General features: G+C 39.4%; 1 protein-coding gene across 1 annotated transcript in view; it reads right to left on the minus strand.

Moving 5' to 3' along the window:
• Positions 1-16,609, minus strand: part of AHCYL2 (adenosylhomocysteinase like 2) — a 146,582-nt gene extending 129,973 nt beyond the window's left edge. Inside the window, exon 1 of the mRNA XM_016213333.2 lies at positions 16,216-16,609. Within this exon, the coding sequence (XP_016068819.2) occupies positions 16,216-16,578 (363 nt within the window). The 5' untranslated portion in view covers positions 16,579-16,609. The remainder of the gene's footprint in view (positions 1-16,215) is intronic.
• Positions 16,610-22,024: the final 5,415 nt, after the last annotated feature.

Consider the following 22,024-nt stretch of genomic DNA (forward strand, 5'->3'; position numbering starts at 1 on the left):
AGACAAAAGGATTGTTATATTTTATAACTAAGAAATGTATGTCTGTCAAGCAGGTACTATTTACTAATACATGTCAATTTATCTAGTCCCTTAATCTGTCAAAATTAAGACACTATAAAGAATATGTTAGGAGAAATTTGCTCTACTGACTGTCAGCTAACATACTTACTGGTGAAAGACTGAATACTTTTCCTTTAAGATCGGGAACAAGGTGAGGATGTCAGCTCTCACCATTTCTGAGGTTCTAAACCAGGAGTAGAGAATGTCTGCCCCGAGAAATCATTTGGTCTGGCCCTACTAAGGCAACCATAGGTGTGACTGGAAATTCAATAAATCTAGGAGACTTTTTTTCACAGCTAATTTTTAAGTTGATAATTTTGTATGGCCCGTGAATCATGTTATAAATATCCAAATGGTCCTTGGCAGAAAAAAAAAGTTTCCCCACCTCTGTTCTAGACAGTGTAATATGTCAAGAAAAAGAAATTAAAAGCATTCACAATGGAAAACAAGAAATGAAACTGTCATTTATAGATGACATGATCCTGAATGCAGAAAATCTAAAATCTCCAAAAAACTACTAGAGTAATAAGTTTAGCAAAGTTGCAGGATACAAGACTGACATACAAATATCAATTCCACTAGTAAGTATATCCAAAAGAATTGAAAAAAAAGGACTCAAACAGACATTTAGACACTCATATTCATAGCATTATTCATAAAGCCAAAAGGCAGAAACAGCCCAAGTGTCCTTGAACAGAGGAAAGGATAAATAAAATGTAGTAAGATACAATGAAATATTATTCAGTCTTAAAAAGGAATGAAATTCTGATATGTGCTACAACATGGATTGGACCTTAAAAACATTATACTAAGAGAAATAAGCCAGATTCAAAAGGACTTCTATGATCCCACTTATATAAGGTACCTAAAGGCAAGTACACAGAGACAGAGAGCAGAATAAAAGTTCCCAGGAACTAGAGCAGTCAAGAAACAGAATGGTGGTTGAGAGGGAAATGGGGAGTTATTGTTTAATGGATATGATGAAAAAAGTTCTGTAAATGAGTAGTGGTAATGTAACATATACTTAAATATACTTAACGCTGTTGAACAATATACTTTAAAAATGGTTAAAATGATAAATTTTGTTATATATATGTATCTTTTACTGTTGTGAAAAAACTCTACAAATACATTGTCATTAAATTATAACTTACAATGTGTAAATTTTATCCTATGTAAATTTTACCTCAATAAAGTTGTTAAAAAACTTTTTTAAAAGAATAGATTTGCCCAGCCAGTGTGGCTCAGTGGTTGAGCATCAATCTATGAGCCAGATCATGGTTTGATTCCCAGTCAGGGCACATGCCCAGGTTGAGGGCTTGATCCCTAGTAGAGGGTGTGCAGGAGGCAGCTGATCAATGGCTCTCTCATCATTGATGTTTCTCTCTCTCTCTGCCTCTCCCTTCCTCTCTCTGAAACTAATAATTTTTTTTTTTTTTTTTTAAATAGCCCTAGCCAGTTTGTCTCAGTAGTTAGAGCATGAGCCCTAAGGACTGAAGGGTCCTGGATTCGATTCTGGACAAGGGCACATACCTCTGTTGCAGGCTCGATCCCTGGCCCGGGTTGGGGCACGTGCAGGAGGCAACCAGTCGATGTTTCTCTCTCTCTCCCTCCCCCTCTTCCACTCTCTCTGAAAAGCAACGGAGGAAATATCCTCAGGTGAGAATTAAAAATAAAAAAATGTTTTTAAAAAGAATAGATTAGCAGGAACGTAAGCAAATATTAAGAGTTATTATAAAGTTCTAACAATTAAAAAGTGTGGTGTTAGTAAAGAGACTAATGAAACAAAACAGATGACAGAATTGCATTGTATAGCAATGAGAAACTGATAGACTCAAACAACAAACAAGGCTGGGACAATTGGCTCTCTACATGATGAAATAAAATAAAATTATATCAGTATCTCACACCATACACAAAAATAAGTTCAGGTAAAGATCAAATTGTGAAAAAACAAAACTAAACATGTTTGAAAGCTATATAGAAGAGTATATGACCTCAAGATAGAGAAAAGTTTCTAAAACAAGATTTAAAAAGGAGAGAAAAAAATGGATCAATTTTACATTAAATAATTTAACTTCTGTATAAAAGCCACAAGTAAAAGACCAGAAAACCAAGTCACAGACCAGAAGATATTTGCATCTGATGTTAAAGGGTTATAATAAAGAACTTTTACAAATCAGCAAGAAAAGCCTATGAGATTCCAATAGAAAAATGGGAAAGGGTATGAATATAGCCAACACTGTACAAAAAAGGAAATCCCAAAGGACTACAAACATATTAAAAGACACTCAGTCTCACTAATGTCAAAGGAAGTGCAAATTAAAACAGAAGAGAAACTATTTCACAACCGCATGACTGACAAAAGTTTAATGTCTGACATACCACCTATTAGTAAGGATTCAGCAAAGAGTAATTAATACAACCGCTTCTGAAAGCAATGTGGGAGTATCTGGTAAAGTTGATACACTTTAAGCAACTTTGCTTATAGGGATGTACCCTAGAGAAACTATCACTCATGTGCACGTTTAAGGATGTTCACTCCAGTAAAAAATAAAAATAAAAAGGAAACATTAAAAGGGGAATGGGTAAACTGTGGTATACTCATACAATGAAGTACTACACAGAAGTTAAAATGAATCAACTAGAAAATCTACGTGTCAGACAGGTTAAAACTCAAAGTAAAGAGTGAAAACAGCAAGTTGTAGAATAGTATCTACCCTATACTACCATTTATATTAAGTTTATAAACATACAAAACAATGCTACATATTGTTTGTTGATAGACAATTGATACTGATGAACAATATACAGCAAAAGTATTAAAAAATGAAGGGGAATTATAAATTATAAACAGCAAAGTTTGGACAAGTTACCTCTGGGATGGGAGAGAAAGGACAAAGGGCAATGAACAGAGAAGGGGTACAAAAGGGTCTTCAATTTTATCTACAATGTTTTATTTCTTTAAAAATATCTACAAAAAATTCTGCAAAATGCTAACATCTGTTACATTGGGCAGTGAGTACAACTCTCTCAGTGCTCTTCCATATGCTTGGGGAAAAATTTTTTTAAAACAGGCTTAACTCTTTTTGGAAACTATATTTGTAAAACTTATACTAATGTCTCTCTGGTGCCTAACTCAGTGTGATAGAAACTTTCAAGAATTTAGGTCCAAGCATGCTGTATGGTGGAATTTCCTTTGCCCTACCAAGATTATTTCTCAAAAAAAAAAAAAAGCACCCTGAGGCACTAAAAAAATCTGGTGGTGTGGATACCAGTGACGTCTTTATCAACCAACACAATCAACGTGCCATCCCCACTCACATCAGTTTTAAAATCTTTTACTTACAGCTAAATTATTCCCGAGTCATTAAGTTTTTGTGTAGGTCTCTATGCAAACTTTACCATGAACTACCCAACAAGTAAAAAAACCCCAAATTACATCTCTTTTCTAGTTTGAACATAATTTTCCCTCTCCACCCTACATTCTTCAGTCCCACACCCCCACAGAGAACTCAGTATGAGTCCTCCACATAGGTGCAGTGTTTCTGGACCTTCTAATCCTGGGCAGATTTAAGTGACTCAGACAGCATCAAGGGAGTATGTTATTAGTGCCAAGGAGAACCAAGCATGGAACTCTGCTCAACCAGCAATTTAGGATGCAAGCTCCTGAGAGAGAGGAGAATGATTTTTTATCTAAACATGACAAGTACATCAAACAGAAAATGATGCCCAGGAACAAGCAGTTCCAGAAACAGGAATTCAAATAAAAACTGGCTCTGTAGCGTTCAGTGTTCTGCAGACCCAATGACAACCTGTCTGTTTTTCCTTCATTTTCTGGCTCACTTAAAAGTACCTTAGAGAATATACTTGTCCCTTCTCAAAATAACTATGGAGAACACTGAAGTCTCATGAAAATCTGAGTTTTAAGCATCACCTATTGGGTGCCGGTGTGTTCCTCTCTCTCTCTGCACGGGAGTTTCTGTGTTTTTGTGTGGGGGTGGGCCTCAGAGTATATATGGGACTGTGTGGGGTGTCTCTGTGGGTACACATAGGGGACTCTGTGGAAACCCGTGGGGCTCTCTCTGTGGGTGTGTGGCTTTGCGTGTGGGAAGGGTCTGGGTAGAGAGGTCTTGAGAGGTTCTGTTGTATGTGGGGAGGCTATGTGTCTTTGTACATCTGTGCCTGTCTGTGTTTCTATGTCTTTGTGTCCATAAAGTATTTTATTACAAGTCTTATAAGTTTTGTTTTTTGTTGTTCTTAATCTGCACCCGAGGATATTTTTTCCATTGATTTTTAGAGAGACTGGAAGGGTGGGAGGGGGAGGGAGAGTCATCAGTTGGTTGCCTCCTACATGTGCCCCGAAAGGGGTTGGGGATTGAACCTGCAACCCAGGTACATGCCTCTGACCAGGAAGCGAACCTGAGACCCTTCAGTGTGAGGGCCAATTCTCTAACCACTGAGCTACACCAGCCAGGGCTTATGGTAAGCTTTATTATAAATTTCTACCCTTCCACAAAACCCTAAAATGATTTTCTTGCCTCTCTACTCTGAGGTTTCATAGAAGAGAAACAAAATAAGACCACCTGCTAAGCCAACATTATTCAACAATAAGTAAAAAATTGAGGTTCCAGTGTGCATAAACTAGTCCATAACCAAAACTGCCTGAGATTGTACATTTCTAACAAGCTCCTGGGTCATGCCAATGCTTCTGGTATGGACCAGCGTAGGTAGCAAGGATCTAAGATTCCAAACTTAAAAAATTGCTTCTAACTATAATTAGACTTCCCATGTTGATTTTTCATAGTATCATCTAACTGACCTGTATATTAAATCAGCTTGAGTGTTATACATCTGACCATAACTTAGAAGTTATCAGTTTTAATTTTTTAATTGATTTTTAGAGAGAAAGAGATAGGAAGAGAGAGACACATTGATTTGTTGTTCCACTTATTTATGCATTCACTGGTTACTTCTTGTATGTGCCCTGGCTAGGGATCGAACTCACAACCTTGGCATATCGGGATGATGCTCTAACCAATTAACTACTCAGCCAGGCCCTAAAATTATCGTTCTGTTTCAAATATGAGTCTCTTGTGAGTTTGGTTTCAATGAGCTAGTCCTAAGAAGCGAATGATCTCTTAGTGTATTAAAAGTGAATTTCTGGATTTATAATGCGGGAACATGGAAACCACACAAAGGTTATGCTACATTGCAAAGTCTCCTGGATGGACAACCAACTAGTTTTCCTAAGGTGATACACCTTGATTTCAATGCTGACCTCTTCAAACTGCAACAATTCCTACTTCCAGTACTGTTCATATCAAACTAGACTGTATTTATTTTCATATCTACATCCCTACCCTCTCCTTGAGGGCAAGAATGATATTTTTCTGATTTAATAACTACCACTTAGCAGTGTTTTGCACACAACACATAAATGGTTTTTATACAAAAGCAGCTCAAAATGTATTAGGGAAGAGTATTACGTATCCAGAAGTAGTAAAATTGCTTCTCTTTTATAGTACAGTCCAGCATAGGCCCTAAAAAGGAACTTGCATTTGACCAACCACCTTTTCTTCCTTATAATAATGGACATGAATGTAGTAAAAATCCCTATCCCATTTCTGTCTCCCAAAGCAGAGTAATCCAAAACTAGACTCAGTTAAGCTTTATCCAACAAAGCTTTGTTGAAAAAGACACTTTATTTACCTGCTAGGAAAATGAGTCCTTCTTTAACATGGAACAGGTAAATATATTGTTAACTCTGAAAGGTAGACGCATACAACTATCTAATCAGGGTAAAAAATTTTCTTCCTACAGTCTCACCACACACTCAGTTCCTACAATGCCTTAAAAAACTCAGGTATCATTTTGGAAAAGGAACATACAGTATTCCATTTTTCCAACTTAGTATAACTGCAGAAGGTAAGTGCCTTTCTAAGCCATTGCTGCATAGGATATATATTTGAAATACAATCAAGACTCCAATTTCTATCAAAATAATCAATCCACTAAACAATAACAACTTTGTTTACTTTAAAAAATAAAATTTGCTAAAAAAGCAAGTGCATCTATGAATAACTCATTATAAGCACTAAATTAGTACTACCAGGATGGCAATTTTTAGTATCATTCTTGAGTTAAATAGGTACAGCCTTCAAACAAAAGTTACTTCTACATGTCCAGCTAAAAGGTAAGAAAGAAAATAGTTAAGAAGGACAAGTTAAAGAGAAAGAAACATAACAAACCCAAAATAATAAAATATTAAATTTTATTTGTAGACAAATAGAGCTATGTTACATTACAAAAAAGTCCCTATTTTATACTATAAACAAAAATAAACTCCAGATGAATTTAAGACCAAAATACATTAATGCAAACATAAAAACAGTTGAAGAAAATATAAAAGAATTTATTTATATACCTGGGGTAGGAAAGGCCATTCTAAGACACAAAATATTGAAGCCATAAAGAAAAAAACTGTCCAATCTGACTGCATAAAAACTTTTAAAATCATAAACAAAGTAATGTCAACATGAAAATGAGTAGAAAAATGTTGGTACATATACAGAAAGAATATCCAGAATTTTAAATAATTCCTATAAACCTACAAAAAAGACAAGTCAATAGGAGGGCAGAGATCTTTACCTACTTTGGTCACTGTTGTATCCCCAGCACTTGGCACATAGTAGTCACTCAATAAATATTTGTTGTTTTGTTTTGTTTTGTTTTAAATGATGTTTTATTTTATTTTTAATATATCTTTATTTATTTCAGACAGAGGAAGGGACAAGGGGAGAGAGACAGATACATCAATGATGAGAGTCATTGATTGGCTGCCTCCTGCACGCCCCCTACTGGGGATCGAGCCTACAACCAGGGCATGTGCCCTGACCAGGAATCGAACCACGATCTCCTGGTCAATGCTCAACCACTGAGCCACGCCCAGTGAGGCTCAATAAATATTTGTTAATGAATAAATATAAACAGGCAATTACAAGAAAAAGAATATAAATTGCTAATATATACATAAAAATATTCTCAGCCTCGTATTAGTCAGGAAAAATGCAAAAACAACAGTAAAAGATTTTCCTCATAAAAGGGGTAAAAATATATAGTACTGAAGTACTATATATTTGTACTGAAATAGCTGTAGTGAAAGAGCTGTCTTATATATAGTGAGCTGATATGTAAAGTGGTACTCATTCTTTTTTTGGGGTTTCATTAATCCTCACCCAAGGAAATTTTTTCCATTGGTTTTTAGAGAGAATGGAAGGGAGGGAGAGGGAGAGAGAAAGAGAGAGAAACATCGACGTGAGAGACACATTAATTGGTTGCCTTCCACACTCGCCCCAACCTGGCAGGGGATTGAACCTGCAACCCTTTGGTGCACAGGCTGACGCTCTAACCATTGAACCACAGCAGCCAGGGCTGGTACTCCATTCTTGAAGGCAACATGACATTATGCATCAACTCCAAAATTGTACTTTTAGATATCCACCCTAAAGAAACACTTAACTTGTATACAAAGAGAATGCATATAAGTAGTTACCACAGGATGGTCTGTAAAGAAAAAAATTAAGTCAAATGTGCATCAACAGAAGACTGGTTTAATAAACAACAAAGGTATAGACTTTGGAAATCAATTCAACAGTTAAAAAGAATGAGATAAATGTATATGTACTACTATGTAAAAAGCTCCAAGACATAATCTTAAGTTAAAAAAAGCAAACTGCAAAACAATGTATATATAGTATGCTTTCATTTATGTACAAATTATAGAACTATAAATTTCTCTACGTACAAATATAAAAAATTCAGAGAAAAAAGTCAAGTGAGACAAACTGAGAGTACAAGTCACCTATGAAAAGGGGAATGAGACTGGCTGAGGGCCAAAGAAGGACTATTTTACTAGATTGAATTATTTTACAAGAATATATGCAAGTATTACTTGTGTAATTAAAAACAATTTTTTAAACAAAAGAAAAAATAATGTAAATACAATTTTACTGATATGAAGAAAATAAGAACATTATTTGGCAACTGGAAAGGGAAATAAAAAATTTCATTTTGAACATGTTAGTTTTGAAACCCAAATGCAAGTAGGCAGTGCACACACATAAGACTGACTGGCATTCAGAAGAGGGGTCTTGGCTAAAGAAATCATTTGGGGAGCTGTTGTTATGTAGATGATACTCAAAGGCACGGGAATAATGTGGATGACTTAGGGAGAAAACATAATGGAAAGAGCAGAGGGCCAGGAACCAAGGAGAATGGGCCAGCCAGCAAAGGAGACTAAGGAGCAGCCAGAGAAATAAGAGAAAAACTAGTAAAGAGCAGTATCCTGGAAGCCAAGAGAGGATGCTGTTTTTCTAAGAAGTCAGTGTCAGATGAAGGCAAGAGGTCTGATATGAAGGGGACTGAAAAAACAGGCGGCCACGTTTCCCAATATGACAGCATTAGCAACTTTAGCAAGAGGGCTTTGTTTGGGTCAGTATAAGAATAGGAGTGGGTTAAAGAGTTCATGGGAAGAAAAAAAGTATATATAGCATATACTGAAAACTCCTTTAAGAAGCTTAGCTGTGAAAGGAGTAGAAAAATAGGAGTAGCAGAAAGGAAATACGGGGGTCAGAGGACAGGGTTTTCAAAATGGGAAAGATTAGAGCAAGTTTGAATGCTGCAGGAAAGGTTCTAGTAGAAAGAGGAAATAACCAAAGGAAGAAATTCTTGAAGAAGACAAGAGAATGCGATCAGAACACCTGTGGAGGGACTGGTCTTTGACGAAATCAAGAACACATCCTTTATCGTAACAGGTGGGAATCAGTAAAAGGTAAGCCCGAGATGCAGGTAGGTTTGTAGATTTGGGAGGTACAAAGATGAAAGGATTCCCTTTTGATAGCTTCTGTTTTTTATAATAAAGTATAAGGCACACCATTGGTTTAAAAAAAACACAGGAGATTTTACTTGGGGTGGTGAGCACACAATACAATACACAGATGATGTATTATAGAATTGTACACCTGAAACCTATATAATTTTATTAACCAATGTCACCCCAATAAAATAAATAACTAACTAACTAACTAACTAACTAACTAAATAAATAAATAAATAAAAGAACATGAGATTAAAAATAAATTGAGACTATATGAAATAGTCATTTCTAGTGAGTGGGGAAGTGAACTTACTAGAGAAATGTATAAATTGCTAGGCAATACTGATTATGCATATGAGGTTGATGATTATGAATTTGTAGTGATATTGATCTCCCTCATTTTCTGATTTTCTCTAGCAACTCTCATCTCCATGGATACAGACAACTAAAAAGGCAGATGGTTAGGTTCAACCAGTGCATCATCCAGAGTTCCACAAACAGCAGAAGGCAACTCTGGCTGAATTAAACAGAAAAAGAATTTACAAAAAGGTTATGAGGTAGCTTTCAGAATGAAAAACCTGCTTCAGGGCTACACAGCTAAAAGCACCAAAAATCATATACAAAATGGGCTTTGGAAAGTTGTGTTTGCTAATCCCAAGTAGGAGATGCTGCAGTTTAGGCCGCACCACTATAGATCTGGATACCAGCTGCCACATTAACAGCATTCCCACTGTTGACCCTGTAACTGGATTGTGCTGCTAGAGGCTGACCCTACATGGGAATTTGCTGACAATGCAGGAGCAAGTGGTAGATCCTGAGATCCAAAAGGCTGCACAGAGTGGTCTTAGCAGCAGCCTAGGTACAGTACTTAAGCAGATTTCACATGAGAGTTTGGTCAGAGAAGTGGGGGTATGGGCAGTGTGGCACTTCACTAATCTCAAAGACATCACGGATTTGCAAGGTGATGGACAAGTTAATTACTCTCTGAGACTATATTTTCTCATCTGTAAAATAATAATATTTATCAGATAAAACTGTTCCGATTAAATGATATGAGATAGAGAGATAAATGTCTGGCAGAGACTTAAGTATTCGGTAAATGGTAGCCATAAATGAAGAGTTATAACTGAAGCCAGAGAAGAGTTTCCAAGAAAATGTAGTCAACAGTATCTAATCTTTTAGAGTGATCAAAAGGATTCACCATTGGAGTACTGCAGGAGATAAGTTTGTAGGGAAGGTGAAACCAGTTTCAGTCTCAGGTTACTTAACTTTCAATGACAGTTTTACAGTATTCAGAAAGGCTTTAAGGGAAAATCCTGATTTATAGTCAGAGAAATTCCACTAGCAGCTCTAAAACTTATGTACCCTTCCTTAATATAGGTTCTGAGCTAAGAACTAGGTGCCCCAAACAGATACATTTACACTTGAAAAAGAGAATAGGAAATCACCAGCTATTAATGCAGTGCCCAAGAAAGAAAATGGTTAACTGAATTGTTGCAGAATATAGTTGGAGAAGAGGGGGACCAAAATGTCTTTAATTAATCAAAATAGTTTTAGGCTTAGAACTGTTACAGAAGGAATTTCAATCCACCACTTTCTCCTCTGCTCACTTAGCTCTCACCAAATCTCAGTCCATAGGTCATTCAAAATATAAAAAGCTCCTACAAATTCCATAGAGACCTGATCAGGCTTACTGAACCTCTTATTAGGTAAACAGAATTTCAGCTCCTCTAATGGTACATACCACCTGAACAAAATGGCAGGACAGTAGACCAGGGCAACTGTCAGATTGTTCTCCCATCCACCTCAGTTTTGCCTTTCTGAATTATTCAAACAAAAACCACCAAAAAGGAATTGCATACTCTTTATAAAATCAATTGGAGCCTGGCCAGGCATGGCTCAGGGGCTGAGCATCAACCTATGATCCAGGAGATAAGGTTCGATTCCCCATCAGGGCACAGGCCCAGGTTGTGGGCTCGATCCCCAGTGAAGGGCTTGCAGGAGTCAGCTAGTCAATGACTCTCTCATCATTGATGTTTTTCTCTCTCTCTCTCCCTCTCCCTTCCTCTCTCTGAAATCAATAAAGACCTATTCTAGCCCGGCTGGGCGTGGCTCAGAGGTTGAGCATCGAAGTGGGATCCAGGCAATCCGGGTTTGATTCCCAGTCGGGGCACCTGCCCGGGTTGCGGGCTAGGCAGTGGCCAATGACTCTCTCATCATTGATGTTTCTATCTCTCTCTCTCCCTCTCCTTTCCTCCCTCTGAAATCAATGAAGATATATTTTTAAAACATAAAAATAAAATAAAGACCTATTTTAAATAAATAAATAAATAAATCACCTTGACAAGTGTGAATAAAGATCCCAACAAATCTTTTTTTTCTTACTCTCCTTTATTCATGAACTATCCATTTCTTGAATTAACTGGATATTAAGGACCTAAGTTTTTCCTCAGGATATCAAATGCACAATTGCAACTTCAGCTCTGAGCAACCTCCTAAAACAGCTCTTAATGTTCAATCTTTCCCAATCAGGTTCAAGGAAAATAAAATTCACAAATTATAATACAAAAAAAAAGGGCTGCTTTCTCAGAAATTTCATCAATGTTCACATAAATATATGGTAAGACCATTAAACAAACTCAATAAATAAAAACAAACTACCTATTCGTGAAATAACAAAAACATCCACAAAAAATACACAGATTAAAATTTAATGAGTTTTGAACAGAAAAATATTTCAATTGAAAAGCAACTGAGTGTAGGCTTTGGAGTCAAACAGATTAGAGTTCTATCAGCTCCATCACATTACTAAATGTGTGACCTTGAGACAAATTCCTTAATCTCCTTAACCCTCAATAAAACAAGGATAACCCTACCTCTCTTTGAGAACTCTTAAAAGGAGTAAATAAAATAGTATATGTAAAGCTCTAATTTAATGCCTGGTACACAGTAGGAATGTATAATACATTCTTCCCTTTCTAACTTGCTAAAGGTTTAATTAGAGATGGATTCATAAAGATGGTGGGACTTAAAGAACAAGGAAAAACTGTTAGCTGGACAGGAAGAGGAAGCATATTCCTCTATATTTATTTATAATTTAAAAAATAAAAAAATAAATTTCTCAGATTATTAGTAAATTACTAATGTGAAAATGCATCATTGATCTTAAAATGCTTTTTTCTATATAAGATGCTCTTCTTCCTCTCTAATTTTACAATTCTTTGTAGTTCTACATTTGTACAACTTTCCCCAATCCTCTCCTAAAGCCTTGACTCAGACCCTTACTTGGTTTTGGGATGACCTAAGCCTTAAACACACATACCTTAATATTCAAAAATACTCTCAAAGACTTCTGGGAGCAGGCCAGAGCCAAGCATCTATGAAGTTAGAAAGGCCCTAGCCAATGTGGCTCAGCTGGTTGGAGTGTCATCCCATACACCGAAGGTTGTGGCTTTGATCTCAAGTCAGAGCACATACCTGGGTTTCGGGTTTAGTCCCGTTTGGGGCCCATACAGGAGGCAACCAATCGATGTTTCTCTCACATCAATGTTTCTCTCTCTCTCTCTCAAATAATGAGCATGTCCGTTGTTGAGGATTTTAAAAAAAGAAGTTAGAAAGAATTGGTGTGACATAATGAAAAGGACATGGGCTTTGGAAACAGAGGTTTAACACAAAGGTTTAAGTCTTACTTCTGCCACTTTCTAGATGTATAACCTTGGGCAAGGCACTTTACCTCTCTGGACCTCATTTCCTTATTTGTAAAGTGGAGATATGCTACCTATATCTCAATGTGTTATTGTCAGGGTTAGAAAAACACCTACAACAATTCTTGGTATATAAAAGGCCAATTAATGGTAACTATTATTAAGGCAAATATGCCAATTGCCTCACTGTATGTTTTTTTGCAAGGTTGTACTTTCCTAAATGGCAAAAGGAATCACACTGATTCCACATTCCCATGCCTAGATCCAAAAGATTACATTTTCATAATCCATAATTAACCAAGTCAAGAGCTTAAAGAATTCAGGAAAGAAAGCACTAACATGGCTCAACTCATCCTTTGCTGACAGCAACAAAGTGAGTGCAAGGTCGATACCTTTGCCAAAAAAAATAATAATAATCTGCTTGAACATGATCATTACAAATACTGACGTAAGCACACGCTAGTTATCATTCTTGGCTCACAGCCTTACTGTCAGAAAGTTTTAACTTTTCTACAATAAATCCTCTTCTGCCTTGTTTTCCCTGCTGTACTGTGACATTCCTATAACCCCATTTTTAAGAACATAGGGAAGAAATCCTCTCAACTTTACCACTTCATTCACTGTGGAACTTCTCTTCCCATTTCACCAATCACTTCTTATAGAGATTTTTGGTTTGTTGGATTCACTTCATGTGAGCTTATGAAGAAAAACATTATATACAAATATATCAGAGCCACAATGACAAGATCCAGTCCTCAGAGCATCATAAATTACACGATGTAACTTGTGCCAAAGATAAGATGTGACTGAGTAACCTGCACATCATATGTTCATTCTTATAAACTACTACACTTGGGAATTCTGGCTCTTGTAAAAAGTTTATTTCCCTTGTGTGGCTGAGCAGAGTAACAGAACTAAGAAAAATGATGACAGATATATGAATGGAGTAAGGGAAACCATCAATGGAAATGTGACTTAAGATAAATAAACTTGTGAGTTACAAAATTAAAGCACAACAGTCACCAATTACATAGCCAATTATAACTATTTCAATTCCTAAGTACCCCCAGTCTCTCTCTATACTATATGAAAGCAGAAGGGAGTCAAGGTCAGAATGATTAAATAAACAATCTAAGAATCAAGAAAGGCTCGACATATCAAAATGTCACACTGTAGTCCTTTGGTGAGGTGACTTTCATTATGAAGAAAGAAGGGCAGTTTCATGTACTTATAATTTAACCAATTCAATATCAAGAAAGTTAAAGATTCTACCCCTCAAAAGTAGCCTGACAATGCCTTTAGTTGTGTTTACAGCTGCATTCTTGCCCAGAGTTGTACCTGCTTAACTTCCAGAGAAGTTATTTTTTTAAAAATATTTGTATTAATTTTTAGAGAGAGGAAGGGAGAGGGAGAAAAAGAAACATCCATGTGAGAGCAAAGCATCGATTGATTTGATCCCTGCATGCCCCCCAACCGGGATGCCCCAACAGGGAACTGAACCAGCAACCCTTCAGTGTACAGGATGACACCCAACCAACTGAGCCACGACACTGTACAGCAAGCTTGGCCCTGTCTTCCATAGCCTTGAGGTGCTGAGTAAACCTAGAATCATGGAACTACATTTTGATACTGGAAAAACAGGAAGAAGGTGGGTCAGCAACAAGGAAAATGGTCAAGAAGCACACCTAGAATTAAGAAAAAAGACTGATATGCTGGCCTGAGATTTTTAAACTTTATATAGAATCTATTAAATTGTGTATACCATTCAGAGGTAGTCATAGTGGCATGCACGTAAGCTATAATGGAAGGAGAAATAAAATTAATTCTTAACAATAGCTATTATTCCTTAAGCCACACTACTATATGTGCCAAGTTTAATGCCAAAGCCCTCTACAAATATTTCTAGTCCTCAATCATATTAGTGTCCTCATTTTATAGATGAGGGAACTAAGATTTAGAGAATTTGGAAATTACCCACAAGCTACTTAGCAGGGGTACCAGGATTCAAACCAGGTCTGCCTGACAGTAAATCCCATTCCAAAAACAATTTGTTAAACACTCTTACCCTCAAGAGAGCTAATCAAATTACATACACATTTTACACAAAAAGACCCTTAATCACAGGGAAAATTTGGCTAAAGTCATAAAGCAAATGAACTAGTCAGAAACGTGTTTTAGATTTCCAGACTCACATCTAAATACTAGAAGCAGCTCATGCTGCCTGTCTTTCCTCCTATAATTCCTCCCAGAGGAATTTCATACTGCAAACGACAAGGACACAGTCCTAAAGCATCATTAAACAAATTCCGTCAGTCTTGCCTCTGACATCGTTTGTTAATCACCTATATTTGGGTAGTCAGAATGAAAGGGTTATCTGCTTTATGCCTTAATCATGAGGTTATCACAACAAAAGTTAGGCTGGATCCAAGGTTCCAATTCAGCTGAGTCGTACAGTGAAACCAATGCAAACTTTACATCACCTTAATGCTGTTCTCATAAAGAAATAAAATCATTTCCAATAATAAAAAAACATAAATCACTGTTCATATTGTACGTATCTTGGAAATGAGAGCCACAATCATTTTTTTACATGATCCATGTCTCTCTGTCTTTTCCAATAATTGCCCCTTTTTTTTCTGTGCTGATTTAGCTTTCTGAGAGGAGAGACACACAACGCATAGCATCGTAAGGGTAACACAGAAGTATACTACATCTAGGCACACTTATCCCTGGTGCTCTAAGGCTACTGCCTCTTCAAAACTATATCTGAAAGAAGCTGACAGCTGAGACAGAAAGCCCCACAATAATAACCTTTCCCAAAAGTAGAAGCATTTCTTCCTAACACTTTCAGATAATGACAAAAGGAACCAATAAAACAATCATTCTCTCCATATACAGTCTAATAATCCTGGTGGCCAACTACTGAGCAGAAAGGATAAACCTCTGAGAAGAGTGAAGAGAATCTCTCCATTACCCTTCTACATTCAGGGAAGATGCAAGGATATTGCAGTATCTAGAGTGAAGGGCACAGCATCAACACTGCTCTATGGAAGCTGACCACAGAAAAGAATCAAGTGATCGTCTGCACAGAAACCAGATAACTGAGGGTTTCAATGCGAGTTAACTATTGCTTACTCCCAACTACAATCAGACAAGATCTTTCCACCCTTATTGTTGGGTGAACTCTCATAAGCCCTAAGGTTTTTCTGTACATAGGGGTCTTCTCCCGGAGAGTCTGAAAAATAACACGGGAGTATGCTGGGGGTGCAGGAATGGGCAGTATTAGGTGCCTCTCTTCTCCCTGCAGTTCCAAGTAGTAGTGGAAAGCGCTACCTCCATGTTACTCACAGCCAAGTACCACCGTGCCGGCTGGAGTCTTTGATCTCCAGCACTGGGGGCCGGGTGGGGGCATCTCTGAGAGAGTGGGTTTAAGGGGAAACGGGGTCTCTGCTTCGGTGATCAGAAGGGAAGGTGTGGAGGGTGGTGGTGCGGAGCGGAGAGGATCTGCGTGCGGTTCCCCCTCCCTCCTCCTCTCTCTCTCTCTCTCCACGAGAGGCAGCCCGGCCCCAATACCTTCTTGACTGTGCGTGGCGCCTCGGTAACGGTGCCGTCGGGGCTGAGCAGGGCCTCGCCGCCGTCGCGGTGCCGCTGGTGCTGGTGATGAGGGTCGCTCCGCTTCATGGCCGACGCCTGAGGCACTTTCCCGGCGGCAGGGCTGAGAGCAGCAGCGGGCCCCGAGCCCGGACCAGGGGCTGGGGGCCGCTCCGCGGCGGGAGCCGGAGCCTCTGGGTCCCCGCCGCCCGCCGGAGGGGACATGGCGCTCACGGTCGCCGTGCTCAGTCCCAGTTGCGGCTCCGCCTCAGGGGGGCTCAGGTCCTTCAGGTCCACTTCAGGCACTTTCGCGGCAGCCGCTGTTGACACGACCTGCACCGACATCACCGCCTCCACTGCAACCGCCGGCTCAGGCTCCAGCTCCAGCTCCAGCTCCAGCTCGGCCCCGCCTCCCGCCTCCTTTCCCCTTCCCTCCCCCATTCCTCCACTCCTCCCCTCCATCGCCTCCGCTCCCCCGCCCCCCCCAGCGCCCCCGCGCGCCCGCGCGCCAACCAGGCAGCCCCGGGCTCCCGCTCCCTCCCCCGCCCCCATCCGGCCCCGATCCGGCCCCGCCCCACCAGTGCGCGAGGCGCCACGGAACCTGTAGTGCGCTTGCTCCCGGGCGCAAGCGGTGAAAAGGCCGCGGAACCTCAGCCCCCGACCTACACTGCGCGCTGCCGAGGGCGGCGACCGCGACGCCCCCTGGGAGTTGTAGTTTCCGTCCACTTTCCTCCGCCAAATTGGGTTCCGTAGGACAGACGGAGCTCTAGGGCCAGCGACTAACGAAAAGGAGTGAGAATCGGCGACACAAGGAAGGGGATAAGCAAGAGAAAGTCCCCAGAAGAGTTACGGTTTCCGTGGAGGGGACGCCAGAAACCCGAGGGTTGGGAAGGTGGAGGAATGACCCCGACGGCGTGAATTTCCTGTGTGTGCGTGTGTGTGTGTGCGCGCGTGTGTTCACCTCCACGTTTGCGATCACGTGAGCAGGCATTTAAAGGAAAAGCGGCGGCGTCACGTGAGAAGAGCGCCTTCCTCAGGCTTCAAGTTGCTTGATTTCCCTGGTTCTGTGAAATCGGTATTCCGACCCCTCTCCAAACTTAAACGGCATTGTTTTTAGAAGGAATGAAATTCCTGCTGTGGCGATTTCTGGCTCTTTCTGGGTCTGGAAGTTTAAAATCAGTCCCAAAAGAAGTTAGGTATCATTAGGGCGAAATTTCAAGGCAGTGGAATTTCGAGTTTCTTTAAACGAGACCAACAGTTCTTTTGAACTATTAATTCTACTAGGGAAATCATCTGAAATTAAGATAAATCACAATCAGCATTGAGGAATGTTAACTACAGTATAAATACTGATTTTTTAAGGTCTCATTCTGTAAAGATACATCATTTCCAAATCACAGTGAAAGGAATTTGAATACTTTACCAATTTTGTTTTCTACGATGTGCTTTAGAGATACCTAACTAAAAACCGGTATCAGACACAACAGAATGACATTTGCAGAATGTAATATTGTAGTGACCGTACTGAGATTGATTGTTACAAACTCTTTGCGTATTACATGGTCACATCCTAATTATTTGTATAGAACATTGGTCCAGTAACAGAAATAAAGAACAGCAGCTGGAAATGTATCAAATTCAATGTTCAGAGATAAAAGGGTTAACCATTCTTTCCATTATTTTCTGCAGATAAGTCCCCTTTTCATATTAAAACCTGATGGCAATTAAATTCAGGTATTTTTTCCAAGCTGCTGTGTGAAGAAGATGCTGAAGGTCACCAAAGCATACTGCGGCATAAGGACTCTTCCGCTCAGTAATTCTGGTGCACTTCCAAAATATACCCACCAATCCAGCTTTATTTCTGTCCAGGAGGCTGGCTGCCAAGGGTCAAGATAAACCCAGGTACGTATGTAGCAGCAAGATTACAGTCAACAGACTCTGAAAATTTGAAAATGGCAGACGTCGTGAGACCAGCAAAACCACAGCCACACCACCCTTCTAAACACTGACTTTTTAAGTGATGGATTTGGGGGGATTTTTTAACTTTCTGGGTATTTTCCTGTATTCCTTTCTGGGTATTATTTTAAACTTGACATTTATTTTAGAAGGTGTAAGTGCAAAGGCGTGTGGCAGTTTTATTTTTAATAACAAGATGTCTGAAACTAATGTCCAACAATAGAGGAATGGTTACAGTCTTTAATATTAAGTCTGCCAAGAACTTTTTTTAATGATAAAGGGAAATAAAAGCTTATGATAACATAATAAACTAAAAAGCAGGAGACACCATTGCACATTACATAAGATTTTAAGTATGTAAATAACACTTAAAAGAACAAAATGCATTAAAATGCAGATGACTCTGGGTGATAGATTATGGGATAGGTTATTTCTTCTGTATTTTCAGAGAAACTGAGGTTAAGGGGATCTTTTAGTTTATGGTTGCTCAGAGAGTTGATAGCCCTGACAACCCCAGAAGGCCTCTGGACGTCTAGTCTTCGGAATAACTATTTTTTCCCTGGCAAGGAGGAGACGGAGAGCTCCATCCGTCCCACAGAATCCCACCTGCCTTGATCTCCTACCCTGTGCTATGGCTCTCTTGGAAATTTGTTCATTTGTGGAGTTGTCCTTCCCTGAATGGAGTCTCCTGCCCTGGTCTTCAAATTTGTGCCTGATGCTACGTACTGGAAGGCCTCTGTCTCTGAGCATTGCCATTTTTACAAAGCCCACAGGTACACCAGACATAAGGACTCCTTAAGCTTTCTCCTCACACTCGCTTTCAGAATGTCCTTCCTGCTGGAAAGAACCCGCAGAGCTTCATTCTCCAGCTGTCGGGCAGAGATTAGCAGCCCTGTAACTGATTTCTTGCTTCCCTCTCAGGCGCTGGGGGCTGCGGTCAGCCACCTGGCACGTGTTAGAGCTCACGGGCAGAGCTGCCTACCTGCACTGCCCCTGGAATCGATGACTAAGGGGAGGAATGAATTCTTCAGTGGGATGTGGTTACAAAATATAAGGTGCGGGAGCCCTGGGAAGAAACTGACATTCATCCTTTATTTATTCAGGAACTGTCCGCTAGTTGGGGCCAAACATCAGGGGACACTTGTTAGCCATTCTTGTCATCCCTTCCCAGCTGCTGTCTCTGCCATCTTTGTTACTGAGGGACACCAAGCACACTTAAAGATGGAGATACCATACTGGAAACAGGGTAATTAAGTTTATGAACTATTTAGTTTATGAAATATTTAGACCATGGGCTTTCTTCCCTCACTTGGCTCATTCAGTTTCCAGACCCTGACAGGCAGGAATGTATTTTTTGTGCAGGAGATTGAAAGGACTTCTCTGAAGTATCTGATCAGTCCGAGAGAGAAAATGCAAAGATGTTAACATGAGAGCTTCATAAGGAAATAAGCCAGCCACATCAGCCTTGGTGAAGACCATACCCATGTTCACAGAGTTTACAGAGAATCATTACTGTCATCCTCAAGTATGAGCAGACAAACAAGGACACCAGACACATGAAGAAAACTTTTAATATGAAAGACAAAGACCAACATTAGAAAACAGAAAAAAAAATAAAGAAAGAACTTGGAGGAAACAGGCTGTACACAAAGAAGAAATCAAGACCGAAATAAAATCATTAATATCCTCAGAGACTGAAGATATTGGTTTGTGAAAGGACATGCTGTTTCAAGAAGTGAATGTTCAGAAAACAAATGAGACCTTTAAAATGAAAGCATTCTAGCAGAAAAAATTTTAAACTCAATAAACAAAAGAAAAAATTTTAAAAAAGGAAAGATGCATCTTATCTCTGCTCAGCTTGTTTTATGGTGGCTTGTTTTATGGGTTTTATATTTGTGTCTAATGCATGTTATAACATGATAGATGAAATATATTGTGTGGCTACAGTTTTCTGGAAAAGTTTGGTCTTTTAGGAATTGTTTTTCAGATCTCCATTTAGTTTTTCTTTCAACTTGCAAAAAGAAAGGAAGAAAGAAAAGGAAATGAATTAGAGGGCCAGTTCAGGAAGTTCAACATCTGAATAATATAGGTGCCAGGAAGAGGTAACAAAGAAAATGGGGGGTGGGGTGATCAGAGAAATAATTCCAAAAATGTCCCCAAATTGAAAGATGAGAATATCCAGAATGAAAGGGGCCATTAGGTACTGAGCCTAATAAATGAAAATAGATCTATATTAACATACAGCATGTAAAATTCCAAAATTTGGGGACAAAGAGGCAATCCTTCAAATGTCTGGAGTGAATCAAGGAAACATTTTTACAAAAGCTCAAGAGTCGGAAAGATACTGAACTTCTTAAAATTAGTTCCGGAAGCTAGAAGATAATGCCTTCAAATACTGCAGACCCTCTGTCTGCCTTCTGCAGAAAATAAACTTAACAGTCAGCCAAGGTTGGGAAGGGCAGTCACCTAACTGCAGAGTTAGGTAGGGGATCAAGGATCAATCCTGTTTTCATTTCTACCCTTGAAGTACCTGCTCCCTTCAAGTCAGAGCCTTTTGGTGGTGCCGCAATACACATTTTCTCCACCGTTGACTAAGGCTTGAACTTTTTCAACTCTGCTAAATTTCCACTCATCATTTTCTTTCCAGCTTTCAAAGTGGTTAGTAGGAGCTCCTCCCCACTCCACCTCCTTTTGTCCTTGTGGGCAAAGAATGAAAAAGAGCTAAATTCTTATTCTCTATATTGGAGAACAGGTTTACAGTTGTGAGTATATGAAATAGAGTTTATTCTTGTATTATTACTTGTTATTATATTATTTTCCATAGAAACAACTGTAAACCTAATTTTATCCCACCCTGTATACAAAAGTATAATAATGGGCTGGAAGGAAACCCACTGAACACAAACAGTTGTTTTTCTGTCAAGGAAGAGGAAGGTAGCCCTGGCTGGCATGGCTCAGTGGTTAGAGCTTTGCCCTGCACACCGGAGGATCGTGGGTTCCATTCCTGGTCTAAGGGCACATACCTGGGTTACAGGGGGGGAAATGGGACAGGGTATTGGTCAAAGAGGACTTTAGCTAAATCTGTTACACTTGATTTCTTTTTTTAAAAATAGGGTGGAGCCCTGGCTGGTGTGGCTCTGTTGGTTGGGCATAATCCCATGCACAAAGACATCACCAGTTCTGGTCAGGGCACATGCCCTGGTTGAGCATGCAGGAGGCAGCCGATCAATGTTTCTCTCTTGCTCTCTCTCTCTCCCTTCCTCTCTCTCTCTAAGATCAATAAAAACATTTAAAAAAATAGGGTGGAAGCAAATATGATAAAATAATTCTTTGATTGATTTTAGAGAAAGGAAGGGGAGAGAGAAACATTATGTAACAGGAAAACACTCATCCGTTGCCTCCCTACTGAAGGCGCCCCCACCTGGGGAATCGAACCAAAAACCTGGGTATGGTGCCCCGAATGGGAATCAGACCTGCCAATCCAACCAACTGAGCCACACTGGCCAGGGCTGATAAAATAATTTTATGAGTTGTTATTTCTGAGTAGTGGAAATATGTTTATTAAGTTGTTCTTTGTGCTTTTTTATATCTTTTAACTTCTTAGATTAAAATGACAAAAAAAAAAAAAAAAAAAAAGCCCTAGCCGGTTTGGTTCAGTGATCAGAGTGTCAGCCCATGGACTGAAGGGTCTTGGGTTGGATTCGGGTCAAGGGCATGTACCTTGGTTGCAGGCTTGATCTCCAGCCCAGGTCGGGGTGTGTGCAGGAGACAACCAAAGTATGTGTCTCTCTCACATCTTTCTTCTCTCTCTTTCTCTGTCTGCCCCCTCCCCTTC

The sequence above is a fragment of the Miniopterus natalensis genome, chromosome 10 (assembly GCF_054644295.1).
Source record: "Miniopterus natalensis isolate mMinNat1 chromosome 10, mMinNat1.hap1, whole genome shotgun sequence".
NCBI lineage: Eukaryota > Metazoa > Chordata > Mammalia > Chiroptera > Miniopteridae > Miniopterus > Miniopterus natalensis.